Source organism: Agelaius phoeniceus, chromosome 8 (assembly GCF_051311805.1).
Source record: "Agelaius phoeniceus isolate bAgePho1 chromosome 8, bAgePho1.hap1, whole genome shotgun sequence".
In the NCBI taxonomy this organism is placed as follows: domain Eukaryota; kingdom Metazoa; phylum Chordata; class Aves; order Passeriformes; family Icteridae; genus Agelaius; species Agelaius phoeniceus.
This window is the reverse complement of record NC_135272.1, coordinates 37,129,791-37,143,632: the sequence shown is the minus strand read 5'-3', so window position 1 is coordinate 37,143,632 and position 13,842 is coordinate 37,129,791. Positions and strand designations below refer to the sequence as shown.

General features: G+C 47.2%; 1 protein-coding gene across 2 annotated transcripts; it reads right to left on the bottom strand.

The window, feature by feature from the left end:
• Window positions 1-28: 28 nt before the first annotated feature.
• Window positions 29-10,914, bottom strand: LOC129123692 (biotin-dependent 3-methylcrotonyl-coenzyme A carboxylase beta1 subunit-like). Of its 2 annotated transcripts, none has more exons than XM_054638261.2 (13): window positions 10,585-10,914; window positions 9,390-9,723; window positions 7,268-7,464; window positions 6,227-6,405; window positions 5,370-5,450; window positions 5,015-5,193; window positions 4,098-4,290; window positions 2,982-3,073; window positions 2,641-2,797; window positions 1,998-2,120; window positions 1,483-1,625; window positions 1,065-1,146; window positions 29-149 (listed from the first exon to the last, which is right to left on the bottom strand). In XM_054638261.2, the coding sequence occupies exons 2-13, from the start codon at window positions 9,710-9,712 to the stop codon at window positions 66-68; spliced, it is 1,833 nt and encodes a 610-aa protein (XP_054494236.2). In that variant the 5' UTR covers window positions 9,713-9,723; window positions 10,585-10,914; the 3' UTR covers window positions 29-65. The 2 variants fall into 2 exon arrangements, with proteins under 2 accessions (XP_054494236.2, XP_077038771.1); XM_077182656.1 differs by having other exon boundaries at window positions 10,772-10,912.
• Between the last annotated feature and the right edge of the window lie 2,928 nt (window positions 10,915-13,842).

The window sequence follows — 13,842 nt, the reverse complement described above, 5'->3', positions numbered from 1 at the left end:
CAAAGAATTAGAAAATCTTTATACTCAGAGTTCTGGTAGAGGGCTCTGGTTTGAGGGGGCTGCAGTTACATCCTGATGATGGGATGGGGACGGGGAGACACAGCCTGGTACTTCTTCTGTTCCATGATCTCCAAGCACTGGGCAATCACCTAATTAAAAGCAAAAAACAATATAAGCAATGAGCCTCAAACAAAAAAAAAACCAAAAAAACAAAACCCCAGCTAGTACAACTCATTACTTCTGTGCTTATTTATTTGTTCCTTCTGTTTGTGAGACACTGAACAAGGTAAAATCAACAGTTCAACTTTCTCTTATATTCATGTGAGGATCATAAAGTGGGAATTTCAGGGCTAAAGGACTAAAGAACCTTCTTGGTGCTCTCCATTATCAAAGTTCCCATAAACTCCATAAAAATATTTACCATCCACATAGCTCCAAAAATAGGCACCATATTTAGAAGGGTTGTGTTGTGATTTAACCCCAGCTGGAACCAGAACAGATTGAGATCTTCAAGTAAACAAACTTCAGAAGTGCAGAGAAGATTTTTATTGCTAATAAACAATCTAACAAGGAAAAATAAAAGGACAAAGGCAGCAGCTTTCAGAAAGAACCTAATGGAGGGAGGGATGTCTGCCAATTTCAAATCAATAAAAAGGCAGGGGAGCATCCCAAATGCACACAGGAAATTTAAAGCAGGAAGAGAAAATTGCAAAAAGCAACATCCCAGGATAAAATGTTTTGGAAAGAAAAGGAATTCTGAGGAGCCTGAACTCCAAAGAGTGAAGATATGGGTAATTATATGGAAAAAAGGGATTCAGATGCAGATTCAAATTATGGTCAAGTCAAAGGAGAGGCTCAATGAGGAAATGCTGTGGTCAAGTAACCAGAATTCAAGATTTTTGATAAACTAATGAGGAAGAGACAGGATGAGAATTACTGAGAGAAATTCTATGGAGTGAGAAGTGGGAGCCCCAGGTCTGGATTCAGCACATTGTCAACCCTGAGTGAGTCGTGTTCATCCACTGTGAGACTGGAGAACAAAAGGGCCTAAAAGGAAAACCCACCTTCCTGGTGTCTTGAGGTAGGATGATCCCATCATCCCAGAGCCTGGCAGAGGAGTAAAAGGCACTGCTTTCTTCCTCTAGCCTGGAGAGGGCAGAGAATTGAACAGGCTTAAAAGCACAATAAAAACAGCAGAGCAGTGAAAAGGAATTACAGATGAAACAGGCAAATCCATCTATCTGAAAAGAATGGGCAGCAGTGCTGTTGAAATTAGCCAGAAAGCAGCAAATAACAGAGCTGACCCTTCTGCAGTAATGGGAAGGCCCTAACAGAAAGACATTGAACTACGTGGAAATTTAAAATATTTTTGCAGTAGATCCATGTTTGTTTCATTAGTCAGGATGTGTTGCTCTATAAGATGAACCAAAGTAGGTAATCGAACAATGAAATCCCTGTCAGGTTTGTATTGAATGTCCTTACTTTGCCTTCAGCTGTTTTAGCTCCAGTTCCTCTCCTGTCCAGCCCCCAGCTGGTGGAACTGTGGGGAAATTCTGAGAATCCACAAGACCAACTCTTGCATTGGGCCACAGGAACAGAAAGTTTGGACTGAACGATCGCCCACACTGCAAGGAAAAACCAAAGAAACAGAACAAACCCACTGAGATGAATCATAAAGAGGTGTCTGTGGGAAGAAACAACCAAGGGCAAGGCAGGATGGAGCACAGGTGGATTTGTATGAGGACAGTCACCCTGTGCTAGGAACCACCACCTCCCCACTGCCTTCAATATTTCTATTTTAATATTTCATTTTCAATTCCAAGCACTTCCATGTTCGATTCTTCCATGTTTGCTTCTCAGCACTCACACGCATTGTTGCGTTTCTTACTTAAATATGAGCTCAGAGCTCAGTTCCCCAGCTGTGTTTCAGAAATGCAGTGACACTTGAGCAGTGTGACAGGTGTGTCCCCGAGCCCTGGGCTGGTGCCACCCCATACCATGACGTAGCTGTCACTCCCAAAACAGCCTCCAATGACAATGGTTATTTTGGGAACAGCAGCACAGGCAACTGCAGCCATCATGGAGGCCTGGGCCTTCAGCCTGTTGGAATGGGCCTCTGCCTGGAATAAAAATAGACATTTTAGATCCTTTAAGACTTTATTCTAGATTCTCTCCACTCACAACAAACTTGTACTTCCAAATCATTTATTTGTTCATTTACAATTCTGCAGAAACAGATCTGGGATCTGATGGAGGTTTTACTTTCCTTAGCCCAGGACAAATCCTACTGGGCTTTAATGCCTTCACTTTCAAAAGAGAAATAGCCAATTTTCTGGAGTGCAGAGTTAGCAGAGGAATCAATAAGCTGTATTTCAATGTCAAAAAGCACTGCAAATCCCAAACTTTCCAGCCTGCCTTACTAACTGAACAGTATCATTTTATTTCAGCATCCAGACCTGCTTAAAATTCAAGTGAGAAACTTCTTAAATCTTTCCCCATTAGCAAAGTCATTACAAAGCTTCATCAAGAGTGGTTAAAAAAAAATCACTTTTCCTAACAGTTAATAATTCTGAAAATGTAACTTTAGGCCCAACAAGAACTAAGAATTGTTTGAAATGCATTGAAGCAAACATGCCATACCTGTGAGATGCTTGCAGGCCCTGCTGGCTGTGGAGCAGTGTTTTGGAGGAAGAGGATGGGAATTCCCCTCTGGCCACAGAGCTGGACAAAGTGGCTGCCCTTGAGAGCAGCATCGTGAGCCAGCTCCCCATTGCTGGCCACTATCCCCACCAAGTGCCTACAGAACAAACATGGACAGTTGGACTCCATGATCTGAGAGGTCCTTTCCAACCTCAGCTATTCCATCAATCTCTCTTTTGAGCCCTAGGAATGACTGGAGTGGTATGGAACCTGCTGAGGCCACAAAAGCTGTTGAGAAATGCATGTGCACCCATTTGGATGGGGAATGTCCCCAGCCATACCCTTCCACATGGCCAAATCCTGTCACTAATGTTGTCCCATAAGTAGCCTTGAATTCCTGGAATCTGCTTCCATCCACCAGCCGGCTCAGGATCTGCAAAGAAATACACAGACTTGACTTTCCTAGAGAATTGGAGGTGAAAACAGGAGAGTTCTGCTAAAAATGCTCTGTTCAAACAGTAACAGACCTGAGTTATGCAAGATGAGCACAGAGGGTCTTTGGGTGACTTGCTAAATGCTCAATATGCACAAACCATCCAATTTGTGTTTTGTTTAATTACCAACTGTGTATTTTAAGACAAAGGCCAACTCCAAAATTATTTTAGTTTTACAAAGCCCAGCTGTTCCTGTGCATAAAAGTGTAAAAAAGCAAAAACCAAACCCCAGTGTGTGCAGTTTCAGATTTTGTGCATAAGAAATGTTTGGTTGATATTGCTCATGCTTTTCTCTAACACAGTTAAAAGCTGCCTTCAAAGCTTTCTGCAGTCAATTCCCTCAAGTGCAGGGATTTACCACTGGAAAAGATACTGCATTCACATCCTTGGAGACAAAGTCTCATGTAGAACACAATGGAAACAGCGTGGGCAGCTCTGCATGTCTCTGCTTAAGCTTTAGTTCCGTCCCACCCTCAAACAAGTGTGATTTGAGCTGTGTTGTTTTTTCAGTCAATAATTTCACCATTTCTTTTACACGATTTGAATGCTTGGGGGGAAGAAACAAAAAGGCAGGGGAAGGGAAACACAGACATGAAAGGGGTGTATGTTCTCAAGGCAGCCAATACAATGCAAGACATAAAGCAAGCATCCCAAGAGTGCATGGAATCAGCTGGGCAACACTGGCACAATCTGGGATTATTTTATCTCCAACAGGATTTCAGGTATTTAAATGTTTTTATCATAAACATTTAAATATTTTTATAATAAATATAAATAATTTCTTATAAATATTTTCATAATAAATTTAAATATTTCCTATAATCCCACAGAACTGTTGCCATCCTGCTTTATTTCAGGCTTAAGACAGGCTGGCAACAGATGAAGTAATAATTCAGAATAACACCTGGAGCTGTGGGACAGAGCAGAGTGAAGGATGCAGGAATGAAATCCCTGTTCCCTTACCAGTTTGACAGGAAGAGTGTAGCTGTAAGCCAGTGGTGCCAGGCCCAGCAGCTCCTCAGGGCTGTACAAGGGACTGTCACACTCCCTGTCCTGCTCTGGCACTGGCTCACAGTTTAAGGTAGAGACAATATTACGAATGCACTCATAGGCCTCCTTTTCTGAGGGTGCAAAATGGTCACAGCAGCCACTGACCCTAGGAGAGAGAGACATTAATTAGCATTGAATTAATGAGCTCTGTATCCTGAGAGAAAACCCAAACTCTAGGAAAAAAGCTGAGACTCTCCAAATGCCCTGTGGAAATGCTGTGTGGTTTGTTTCTGTATGAATGAGCTGAAAGCAGTCAGTGGAATTTCTGGGCAGTCCAATCCCAAATTAAATTCACAGTAAGGAGTTGTTCTTCCCCATGACTTTTGTGTTTATCTGGATTAAAGAAAGACCTCGGGATTTATTTTTGGCGATGCTGTTGTTGCAGACAATATCAAAAAGGGAAAAGAGGAAAGCAAACTTCAGCAATTATTTCAAACTAAGTGATTGCAGCCAAGATATAAGGACAGGAATGTATTCCATGTAGCATAACTGGGTTAAAGATGTGTATTCTGGAAAGCACTTGGAAAAGAGGAGATAGCATCCATCTTCTGTAGCTGCTCCCTGTGAGGCACAGAGGAAATTACTTGCCTGAAGTTCAAGAAGTATGTGGAACAACAGAGATCCAAATCCAACCTGTCCAGTCCCTGCCTCACCCCATCAATAACCTCATTTTACTTCCATTTGGCTGATTTAACCCAAACCCCTGAACCTGAGAAGGCAAGCCAGTGTCAGCACAGGTTCCCCTCTCAGCCCTGCTCTGAAATGCCAATGCCACATTCCTCTCAGGGTGAGCGTGCTGCATTCCCTGCTTTTGAGAAATCTCCACCTACTGTGAGTGGAGCCTGGCTCCTCCAAGCTCCTCAGGAGAGACATCTTCTCCCGTGGCAGCCTTCACCAGGGGCGGCCCAGCAAGGAACAGCATCCCAATTTTATCAGTGATCACGGATTCCTCGACCATGGTGGGCACGTAGGCACCTCCAGCCACACAGGAGCCACACACCACGGCCACCTGAGGGGACACAGACACAGCACTGCTGGACAGGGGACAGGAAAGGCAAAGGCAAGCCCAAAGTTATTTCAGGAATGCAGAAAGTGCTAAATCATAGCACTTGGGGAGCAAACCAGAAATTTTACTACCCATTTACACCTTTCCTACACCCCCTTGCACTCCCCATGCCACTGTACCTGAGGGATTCCCATGGCAGACATGATTGCCTCGTTGTAGAAAACCCTGCCACCGTGCATCTTGTCAGGAAACAGTTCTGACTGAGGGGCAGGGAAAAGAAAAAGGGATTTTTAATGGTAACTACGAAACTTGATGCTTCCTCTTTACTCCATTCATTCCCAAACACACCAAAACTGACACTGGGAAGGTCCCCATTAATAATCACTCCTGATTAGTATTTCATATATTTCATATACAGCATTCATTATGGTATTTATTCCTTTATATGTTGTCAAATACCCCAAAAATACCTATTTGCTTTGAAAGCACAGGTTAAGTTTTGTGATTTTTTCTGAAATCAATATATTCTACACAAACTGTAAATGTGGAGAAGGAAAGGGTGGTAGCTCTATTTCACCTGTGAAATCCCTTCAGCAGTTTCCTTTTTTGCTTAGTTTTGGATACAATTCCAGGTAAACTTCCAGGTAACTTTTAAAATCGAATAACTTGAATTAACTTTAAAATTTCAGGTAACTTCTCCTGTGTGCTTGCCCTCAGCTAGAGAGAGAACAACTAGAGTCTCTATGACAGGATGATCTCTGCATTTCATAAAAGAACCTGTTCAAATTCTTATTTTGCAGTCAGAATTGCAAAAACTCCACTTTTAAAGGCCACAGAACTTAGTGCACCCCTGGTACAAACAGGACAATAAAATACAGAACACTTTAGGGACTCTGGAGTGAAAATAGACCCTTCCCACTCTGTCCTCATTTATCAGACACAAAAGCAGCTCAGCACACTCACTGGAGTTTCTGACCTCTGGTCAGGTGGTGAAATAAATACTGCTATTTTCTGCTCTGCAGAGTGCCAGCAGTACCTGCAGGGGTAGGAAGGCTCCCCCACTGTCCACCAGGTGCACAGACAGCAGCCTGTTCTCCATGGCAATTTCCTGGGCTCTCAGTTGCTTTTTCACTCCAATTGGGTAAAGGGTTCCTCCTTTCACAGTGGCATCACCAGCAATGAAGACACACCAGATCCCACAGATTCTGCCAATTCCTGCAAGCAGTACCACAGATATTTATCAGGACTCTCTAAAGCAATAGGTGAAGCAAGGGGGGCAAACCTTTTAACTTTTTCAGGCGTTTTTCTCAGTAATGCTACATCAAGAAGCTCCAAATTAATATGAAAATACCACACAGGGAAGAAATCTACACTCTTCTCTGGGATGACAGTATTTAAAAATAATCCAAATGACAGAAAAACCTCAAATAAATTTACTTACTTCTGGTGACAATGTAACAGAAAGAAATACACTGTAACTATCCCTTGAGATAAAAGGGAAGGCAAATAAAAATTACCCCTATAAAACTGAAAAGTATAACAATGTGTGATGAAAAAAAGGGTTTTCACACTGTTCTTCTAGTTACTTTTTGAACTGGAACCACTCTTCAAAATGCAATTTCACTGATATTGAATGAAATTGAATTTCAATGAAATTTCATATTGAAGAGCTGTTTCAGTTTAAAGAGACAATGTCTGTATAGAAAATGCAATTGTCTGTGATTTGAAAAACACCTCAAAATGTATGTTACAGCTCCTGTCTCTCACATAACTTTGTCCTCTCTCCTTTAAGAGGAGCTGATTTGACACATCACCCTACATCTTTTGAGACAAAAGTTAGTAAATGGTAAGTGGAATTACTAAATCTAGAAGAAACTAGAAACTGTTCTTTCAAAAGTTTCTCCCATTATTGTAAAACAGCAGTGGCAGAACTGTTCCCTGTTGGGAATAAGAACTGGACAAAACCAGCATTCACTTTTCCTAGGAAAGCACTTCAGGTACTAAAATACTCCACAATCTTCATTCCATGCATCCTTTTCCCCCCGTTTCCCTCTCGCAGAGCCCCAACCCCCGTTACCCGTGAGGCAGCCGGCAGCAGGGACATTCCCGTAGGGCATGTGCAGCCCTGCCAGCGGGGACAGCTCCAGGAAATCTGCGTGGTCCAGCAGCAGCCTGAGGCGCTCCCGCACGAACAGCTTCTGGTTGCGCTGCGTGTGCCGCAGGAGGGCGTTTTCTCCCCCTCCTTCCTTCACCCTCTCCAGCAGCTCCGAGTACCTGATGGAAAAAACCCAAAGTTTCGCCCGATGGGAACAAAGCTGCGGTCACACGCTGGAGGGGACGGGCGGCTTCCAGAGGGACACGGGCAGGGGGAGAGCTGGGGCTGGAGGAGCCTCAGGAGTTCAACACGGCCTAGTGTAGGGCCTGTCCTGGGCCGGGAAAATCCCAAGGACAAGCACAAGGGCTGTGGGAGAAGGGATGGAGAGGAGACTGGGAGGATTTGGGCTGTTGGTGGATGAGAAGCTCATCCTGCCCTGTCCAGAGGAGACCCCGGGGCTGCTGCAGGGCTGGAGCCCCTCTGGAACCAGGCTGGGACACCTGAGGGTGCTCCCCTGGACAGGAGAAGGATCCAGACAGAGCTCAGAGCCCCTGGCAGGGCCTGAAGGGGCTCCAGGAGAGCTGCAGAGGGACTGGGGACAAGGGATGGAGGGACAGGACCCAGGGAATGGCTGCCAGTGCCAGAGGGCAGGGATGGATGGGACATTGGGAACTGGGAATTGTTCCCTGGCACAGGTGCCCAGAGCAGCTGGGGCTGCCCCTGGATCCCTGGCAGTGCCCAAGGCCAGGCTGGACAGGGCTTGGAGCACCTGGGACAGTGGGAGCTGGCCCTGCCATGGCAGGGGTGGCACTGGGTGGGCTTTGAGGGCCCTCCTGACCCAAACCATTTTCCTTAGAAGTTACCCTTTAGCAGATTGAGCTTAAATATATTGTACAGTTTTCACACAAATGGCATGAAAATTAAGATAAATTCACATTTTCAGATAATTGTTTTTCCACAGTGTAATTAAAAGCAAAGGTCTATTATTTAAAGCAAACATTTCACTTTTTTTATCCAAAAAACTGTTTAATAAAGCTAATAATATAATATATAATAATAATGAGGCTATCATAATGAGCCTGTCCTAATTCAGCATGAACCTCCATGTTCCACCTGCTCTTGGCAATAATCCAGGCAAAAGCTTCCTCCGTCAGGTCCTGCAACAAGTTTATCTGACAAAAATCAGTAACTGGGAATAAAACACTAAATCTGGAAGATATACTAAAAGCAGGGAACATTGCAGTGTCACAGGGAGGAAATGATTACCCAATGGTATTGCCAGGGCAGCATCATGTATAGGTAAAAAACTGAATAAACTATAAACAAACGTGGTATCTCAACTTTGGTCTTAAATAAACCAAGTTCTTCCTTTATTTCAAACACATTTTTCCCCCAGATGCATCACCTTTAATTGTAAATGTTGTTTGACACAAAGACTCACACAGCACTTTGGGTGTGACTCTGTGATCTGAGTGTGGCTCCCTGCACACGCTGGAGGCTGGAAAAACTTCGGAGGAAAAGGATTTTACTCATGTCCTCAATGCCACCACAGGAGGGCACAGTGTGTTTTCCAAAGCTTTGCTTCCAGCTCGTGGATCACTCCCCTGAACAAAGGCCTTTGCAATTTTGCCATCTAATCTTTCGGGACAAACACAAAAACCACATTTTGTCGTTTTATCTGTAAATGATGATGGACAGCAGCACCCATCCCCTACTCTGTCAGGAGTGTGTGAGTCACCATTTACGCCTTTGCATTCAAAACGCAACACGAAACAAATGTTACATAAGTCTGGACAAAGTATTTCTTGGCAATGTATGCAAAACAACACATGGCACTGTTTTGAATAGTTTGCACCTTGGGCATTTCAGTCAACATTTCATGGACTGGTTTGTGTTGGAAAGGACCTCAAAGCCAGCCAGGAACACCAGGCTGCTCCAAGCCCCATCCAACCTGGCCTTGGACACTTCCAGGGATTAAGCAGCTACATTGCTCCATGGAGGCAATATTGTCCCATGTTAAAAGTCCCTAAAGTGCCCGTAAGTGACTCTTACACCATGTCACAAATAGCAACGCTCTAAAAACCCTACAAAACCACTTTATTACCTTTTAATCACAGCCTCGCTGTTCCTTAAATTCTCTTGGAACACATGTTGGTACACGGCAGGGACACGTCCGTCTAGCACTGGGAATGTTTTGGGATGGCGCCTGGATTTGGGTTTATTACTTAAAAACCGGCAAGGAGGCAGGTGCTGTGTCCTTCCCCAGCCCTGCCTCGGCAGCAGCAGCTCCCGATATTCCCTCTGGAGCAGGCGGGTCGGGGTTTTCTCCCGATATTCCCTCTGGAGCAGGCGGGTCAGAGGCTGCAGTGGCACGGAGGGCCCGGGGCGCCGCCGGCCCAGGGCGCACAGCGGGCCCGGGGTCCACATGGCCCCGAGAGCTGAGGGACAACGAGGGACAGGAATTAAAAAGCAGGTTCCCTCGGCTGGGCGGCAGCGCGGCCCCTTCGCCTCGGGCGCGGGTCATGAGGGGACGCCCCGACTCCATTCTGCCGTGAGGGGACACCCCCGGTGCCTGCCCTGCCCCGGGGACCGTGAGGGGACACCCCAGTTCCCGCAGGGGACATGAGGGGACGCCCTGACTCCAGCCCTGCATCGGCGGCGGAGAGGCGACACTCCCGACGCCCGCAGGAATCGTGAGGGGACACCCCTGGTTCCTGCTTTGATACGGGGGTCGTGAGGAGCCACTTTGACTCCAGTCGGTTGTGAGGGGACACCCACTGTTCCCGCGGGGGCCGTGAGGGGACACCCCGGTTCCTGTGGGGGCCGTGAGGGGACACGCCGGTTCCTGCGGGAGCCATGAGGGGACACCCCCTGTACCCGCGGGGGCTGTGAGGGGACACCGTGGTTCCCGTGGGGGCCGTGAGGGGACACCCCCTGTACCCGCGGGGGCTGTGAGGGGACACCCTCTGTACCCGCGGGGGCCGTGAGGGGACACCCCGATTCCTGTGGGGGCCGTAAGGGGACATCCCCTGTACCCGCGGGGGCCGTGAGGGGACACCCCCGGTCCCTGCCATGCCACGGCCGCCGCGAGGGGACAGCCCCGCTCCGGGCCGGGCCGTGCGGGCCCAGCCGGGCCCGCGGAGCGCGGCGGGGCCGGGACCGAGGGCGCCCGGGCCGGGTAGGGAGCGCGGGCCCGCGGCCTCTCGGCCGGAGCTCCCCGGCCCCCGCCGGCCCCACTCCCCGCCCGCCCCGCGCCCGCCGCGGCCCGGCCGACCCTGCCACCACCGCCCCTTCCTTACCCCGTCCGGTCCCCGCCCGCCTGTCGGGGCGGCTCCGCAAGGCGGCCCGCCCCCGGTGTCCCGTGCCCTCGGTGTCCTCTGTCCCTGGTGTCCTGTGCCCTGAGTGTCCTATGCCATGTGCATCCTTTGTCCCTGCCGTCCCATTCCCCAGGTGTCCTGTGCCCTGGGTGTCCTTTTCCTTGCGTACCTTGTGCCCCAGGTGTCCTCTCTGAAATTCAGTTTATCATTAGAATATTGAAACGAATTTGATTTTTCTCCTTCCACACCTCATCCCATCTCTGGGCTGCTTTGGTTTGCTATTGTCAACCATGGCACAACCTTCTAGAAATTACTGTGAGTTGCCTTTCAGTGCCTTCATTAAAATGCATCCCTGCCAGGGAGCTCTTTATCTGTATTATACATATTAATAAGGATGGGTAGCAATAATTAAAGGATGACTAATATGTTCGTGAGTGAAAGTATCCAGCATGGGCTGGAATTCGTAGGTAAATACATTATATATGTTATTAAAAAATCTTGAAGGTAATAATTAAAATCTCCTGAGATATAATAATTTAAAATAATATTTGCTGTCCTTTTACAGTTATAGCAGACAGGACACTTTTCAGTGCTGTGCTCCCTTGTAGCAAGAAGCTCAGTTCAGGTGGAGCTGTGGGAGGAGGTGCTGCTGCCCTGGGTGGCTTCAGCTGTCCCAGGGGATGTACCTGAGTCCCTGTGGCTGTCCCAAACCCTGTGACAGGGAGAAGGTGTGTGCTGGACCAGGGAGAGCCCCAGGAGCAGCGGGCAGAGATGCTCTGCCAGATCAAAGGTAGCACTCAAGGGCAGCACAGACACTGCAGAGTCACCACTGCCAGGGCCTGCCCACCCTGCCAGGAACAATTCCCAATTCCCAATGTCCCATCCATCCCTGCCCTCTGGCACTGGCAGCCATTCCCTGTGTCCTGTCCCTCCATCCCCTGTCCCCAGTCCCTCTGCAGCTCTCCTGGAGCCCCTCCAGGCCCTGCCAGGGGCTCTGAGCTCTGCCTGGATCCTTCTCCTCTCCAGGGGAGCACCCCCAGGTGTCCCAGCCTGGCTCCAGAGGGGCTCCAGCCCTGCAGCAGCCCCGGGGCCTCCTCTGGTCTGAACAATGACATTTAACAAAGCCACTGCTGCAGATGTGTTGTGGGGACTGGTGCAGCCACAAGAGGTTCCTGATGGAGCCCATGCATGAATCCAGCAGCTGCTGCAGCATTCAGGCTGCTCTGGGGCATTTCTGGGGATGGCTGTTGCTCACTTCAGTTCTTCCCTCCCTCCCTGGTGTAGCCAGAGCTCTTTTCTCCCAACACTTTGAGAAACTTGTGAAGAGCTGAAGAGGAGACAGAGTCCCTGTGCAGCTTTACAGAGATCTTTTGCATTTCCTGTGGGATATCATGTGAATTTTTGTGCTCTCCGTGGTGCAGGTGATAATGGGGAAGGAAGGAGTGGTGACAGAAATCCATGTAAAGCAGAATACATTTGAAGAAGTCTGGATTTCAGAGAGTTGGTGGTGGTGCTCAGCTTTCTGGAGGAGGAATTGCAGATGCAAACACTTGGATATGTGTTTGAAGTGAGATTTGGGCTCCCTGGTGTTTCTGGGCTCCTTTTAAGCTTGACCCACATATTATTTCCCTGGATTCATAAGATTTTCGAGTTCTCTGTTCTGTGAATGTATCAGTGACTCTTGTCCAATTATATTTTCATGCTTATTTCATTTTCCATAATTGTTAGGCTTCCATAGGAGACATTATCTCTGAATCACTGGTGTTGCATAGCAATTTCATTGTATGTGATTTTAATGTGCAGATTTTCTATAAATACCATTTGCTGTTAGTTTCTTGGCTTATATTGTGGTGGCTTTGGCAGTGCTGCTTTAACAGTTGGGCTTGATGACCTCAAAGCTCTTTTCCAGCCTAAATGATCCACTGATTCTTTATTATTTTATAGGTTTTCCAGCAGATAGAATCAGTGGTCACAGGCAGAACTTGCTGTATCTAACAGAAGGGGTTTTCACTCAGGCTTAAAAGAGTAATTTAATTTCATTCTCATGAAAGTTAAATGCTGTTTGCTCAGATTAAAGGAGAAAGAAACAGCCCCCACATTTCTGAGTGCCTGTTTATCCCAGAGAGAAGGCGCCAGCCCCCAGTTTGGACTGGGAGGCAGCCTGGGATAAATAGCAAATCCTCTAATTAAGAGCCAAGGGATCCTAATTGACTTATGTCAGTCCTCCAGCTGGGCTCAGCCTTGCTCTCCTGCCATGGCATGGAGCATCCTTTGTTTCAGGCACCCTGAGGAAGGAAAACCCAGCCCCTGTGAGAGGCTGCAGCCTTGGGTAGCGTTTGAAGTTGTTATTTCAGGAGCTTATTTTAGCCACTCCTGAGCTGAGCATTGAGACTATATAGAGCAGCATTTAGGGAAAACGTTCATGTGGTGGTGGCTTCCTTTACCATGAGCTGCAGCTCTGCCAGCCAAGCTGAGCTGTGCCATTTAAGGAACACTGGAGCTTTGAGTGAAGCTTAAACTTAGAAACTTTGCTGGAGTGCACCGGATGCTGGGGGAAACCAGAACACACTTTTTGGATTGTCAGACCAAAGGCAGGAGGGTTCCCACAGAGCCCTCCTCCTTGTGGAGCTTCTGTTTCATATTTAGATTTTGTTTTTTAGTGCCCAAAGAGCTTTTAGTTGGGTTCTGACCATGGTGGCCTGGAAATTGGGCTAAATTAAAGCAGGGTTTTTTTGTTTACTTCGAAGTGCTAACAGACTTGGACAGTCCTGCAGCGTTTTTCAGGACTTACATCATTCTAAAATAGATTTGACTCAAAACAAATTTGATAAGAAAGTAATTCCCACTTGATGTGTGTGAGAATCTCACTTGTTTGCATCTACCCCAAAGGAAGAGCTGAGCCTGGGCAGGTGTGCTGAGGGAGAGTCTGGATTTGATATGAAATATTAAGAAGTTTATTTATTTTAATTGCTGGAGGATCCAAGAGAACACAAGGAGTTAAATGAAGTAGTTGGAAGATACAGGAGGAGGTGGGAGCCTGACCCTCAGTAAGTAAATGCCATTCCCACTGAGGGTTTTATCAGATGCTCCCATACTCCTCAGCTTCTTATTTTGGGTGGTTTGAGGTTTTATGAGTCCCCAGACAGAGATCCAGGGATGTCTCCCCAAGCTGTGCCAAAAGATGAGGGTGATCCATTGAGTCATGGAGGTTTTGTGCACTATTTGCTCATCACAGCTGTA

Coding starts and splice junctions, on each gene's coding strand:
- LOC129123692 (XM_054638261.2), bottom strand. CDS start 9,712: ATGTGGACCCCGGGCCCGCTGTGCGCCCTGGGCCGGCGGCGCCCCGGG. Junction 5,194..5,369: donor CTGCCATGGGAATCCCTCAG/GTACAGTGGCAT, acceptor GTGTCCCCTCAG/GTGGCCGTGGTGTGTGGCTC. Junction 2,121..2,640: donor GGCCTGCAAGCATCTCACAG/GTATGGCATGTT, acceptor TTTTTATTCCAG/GCAGAGGCCCATTCCAACAG.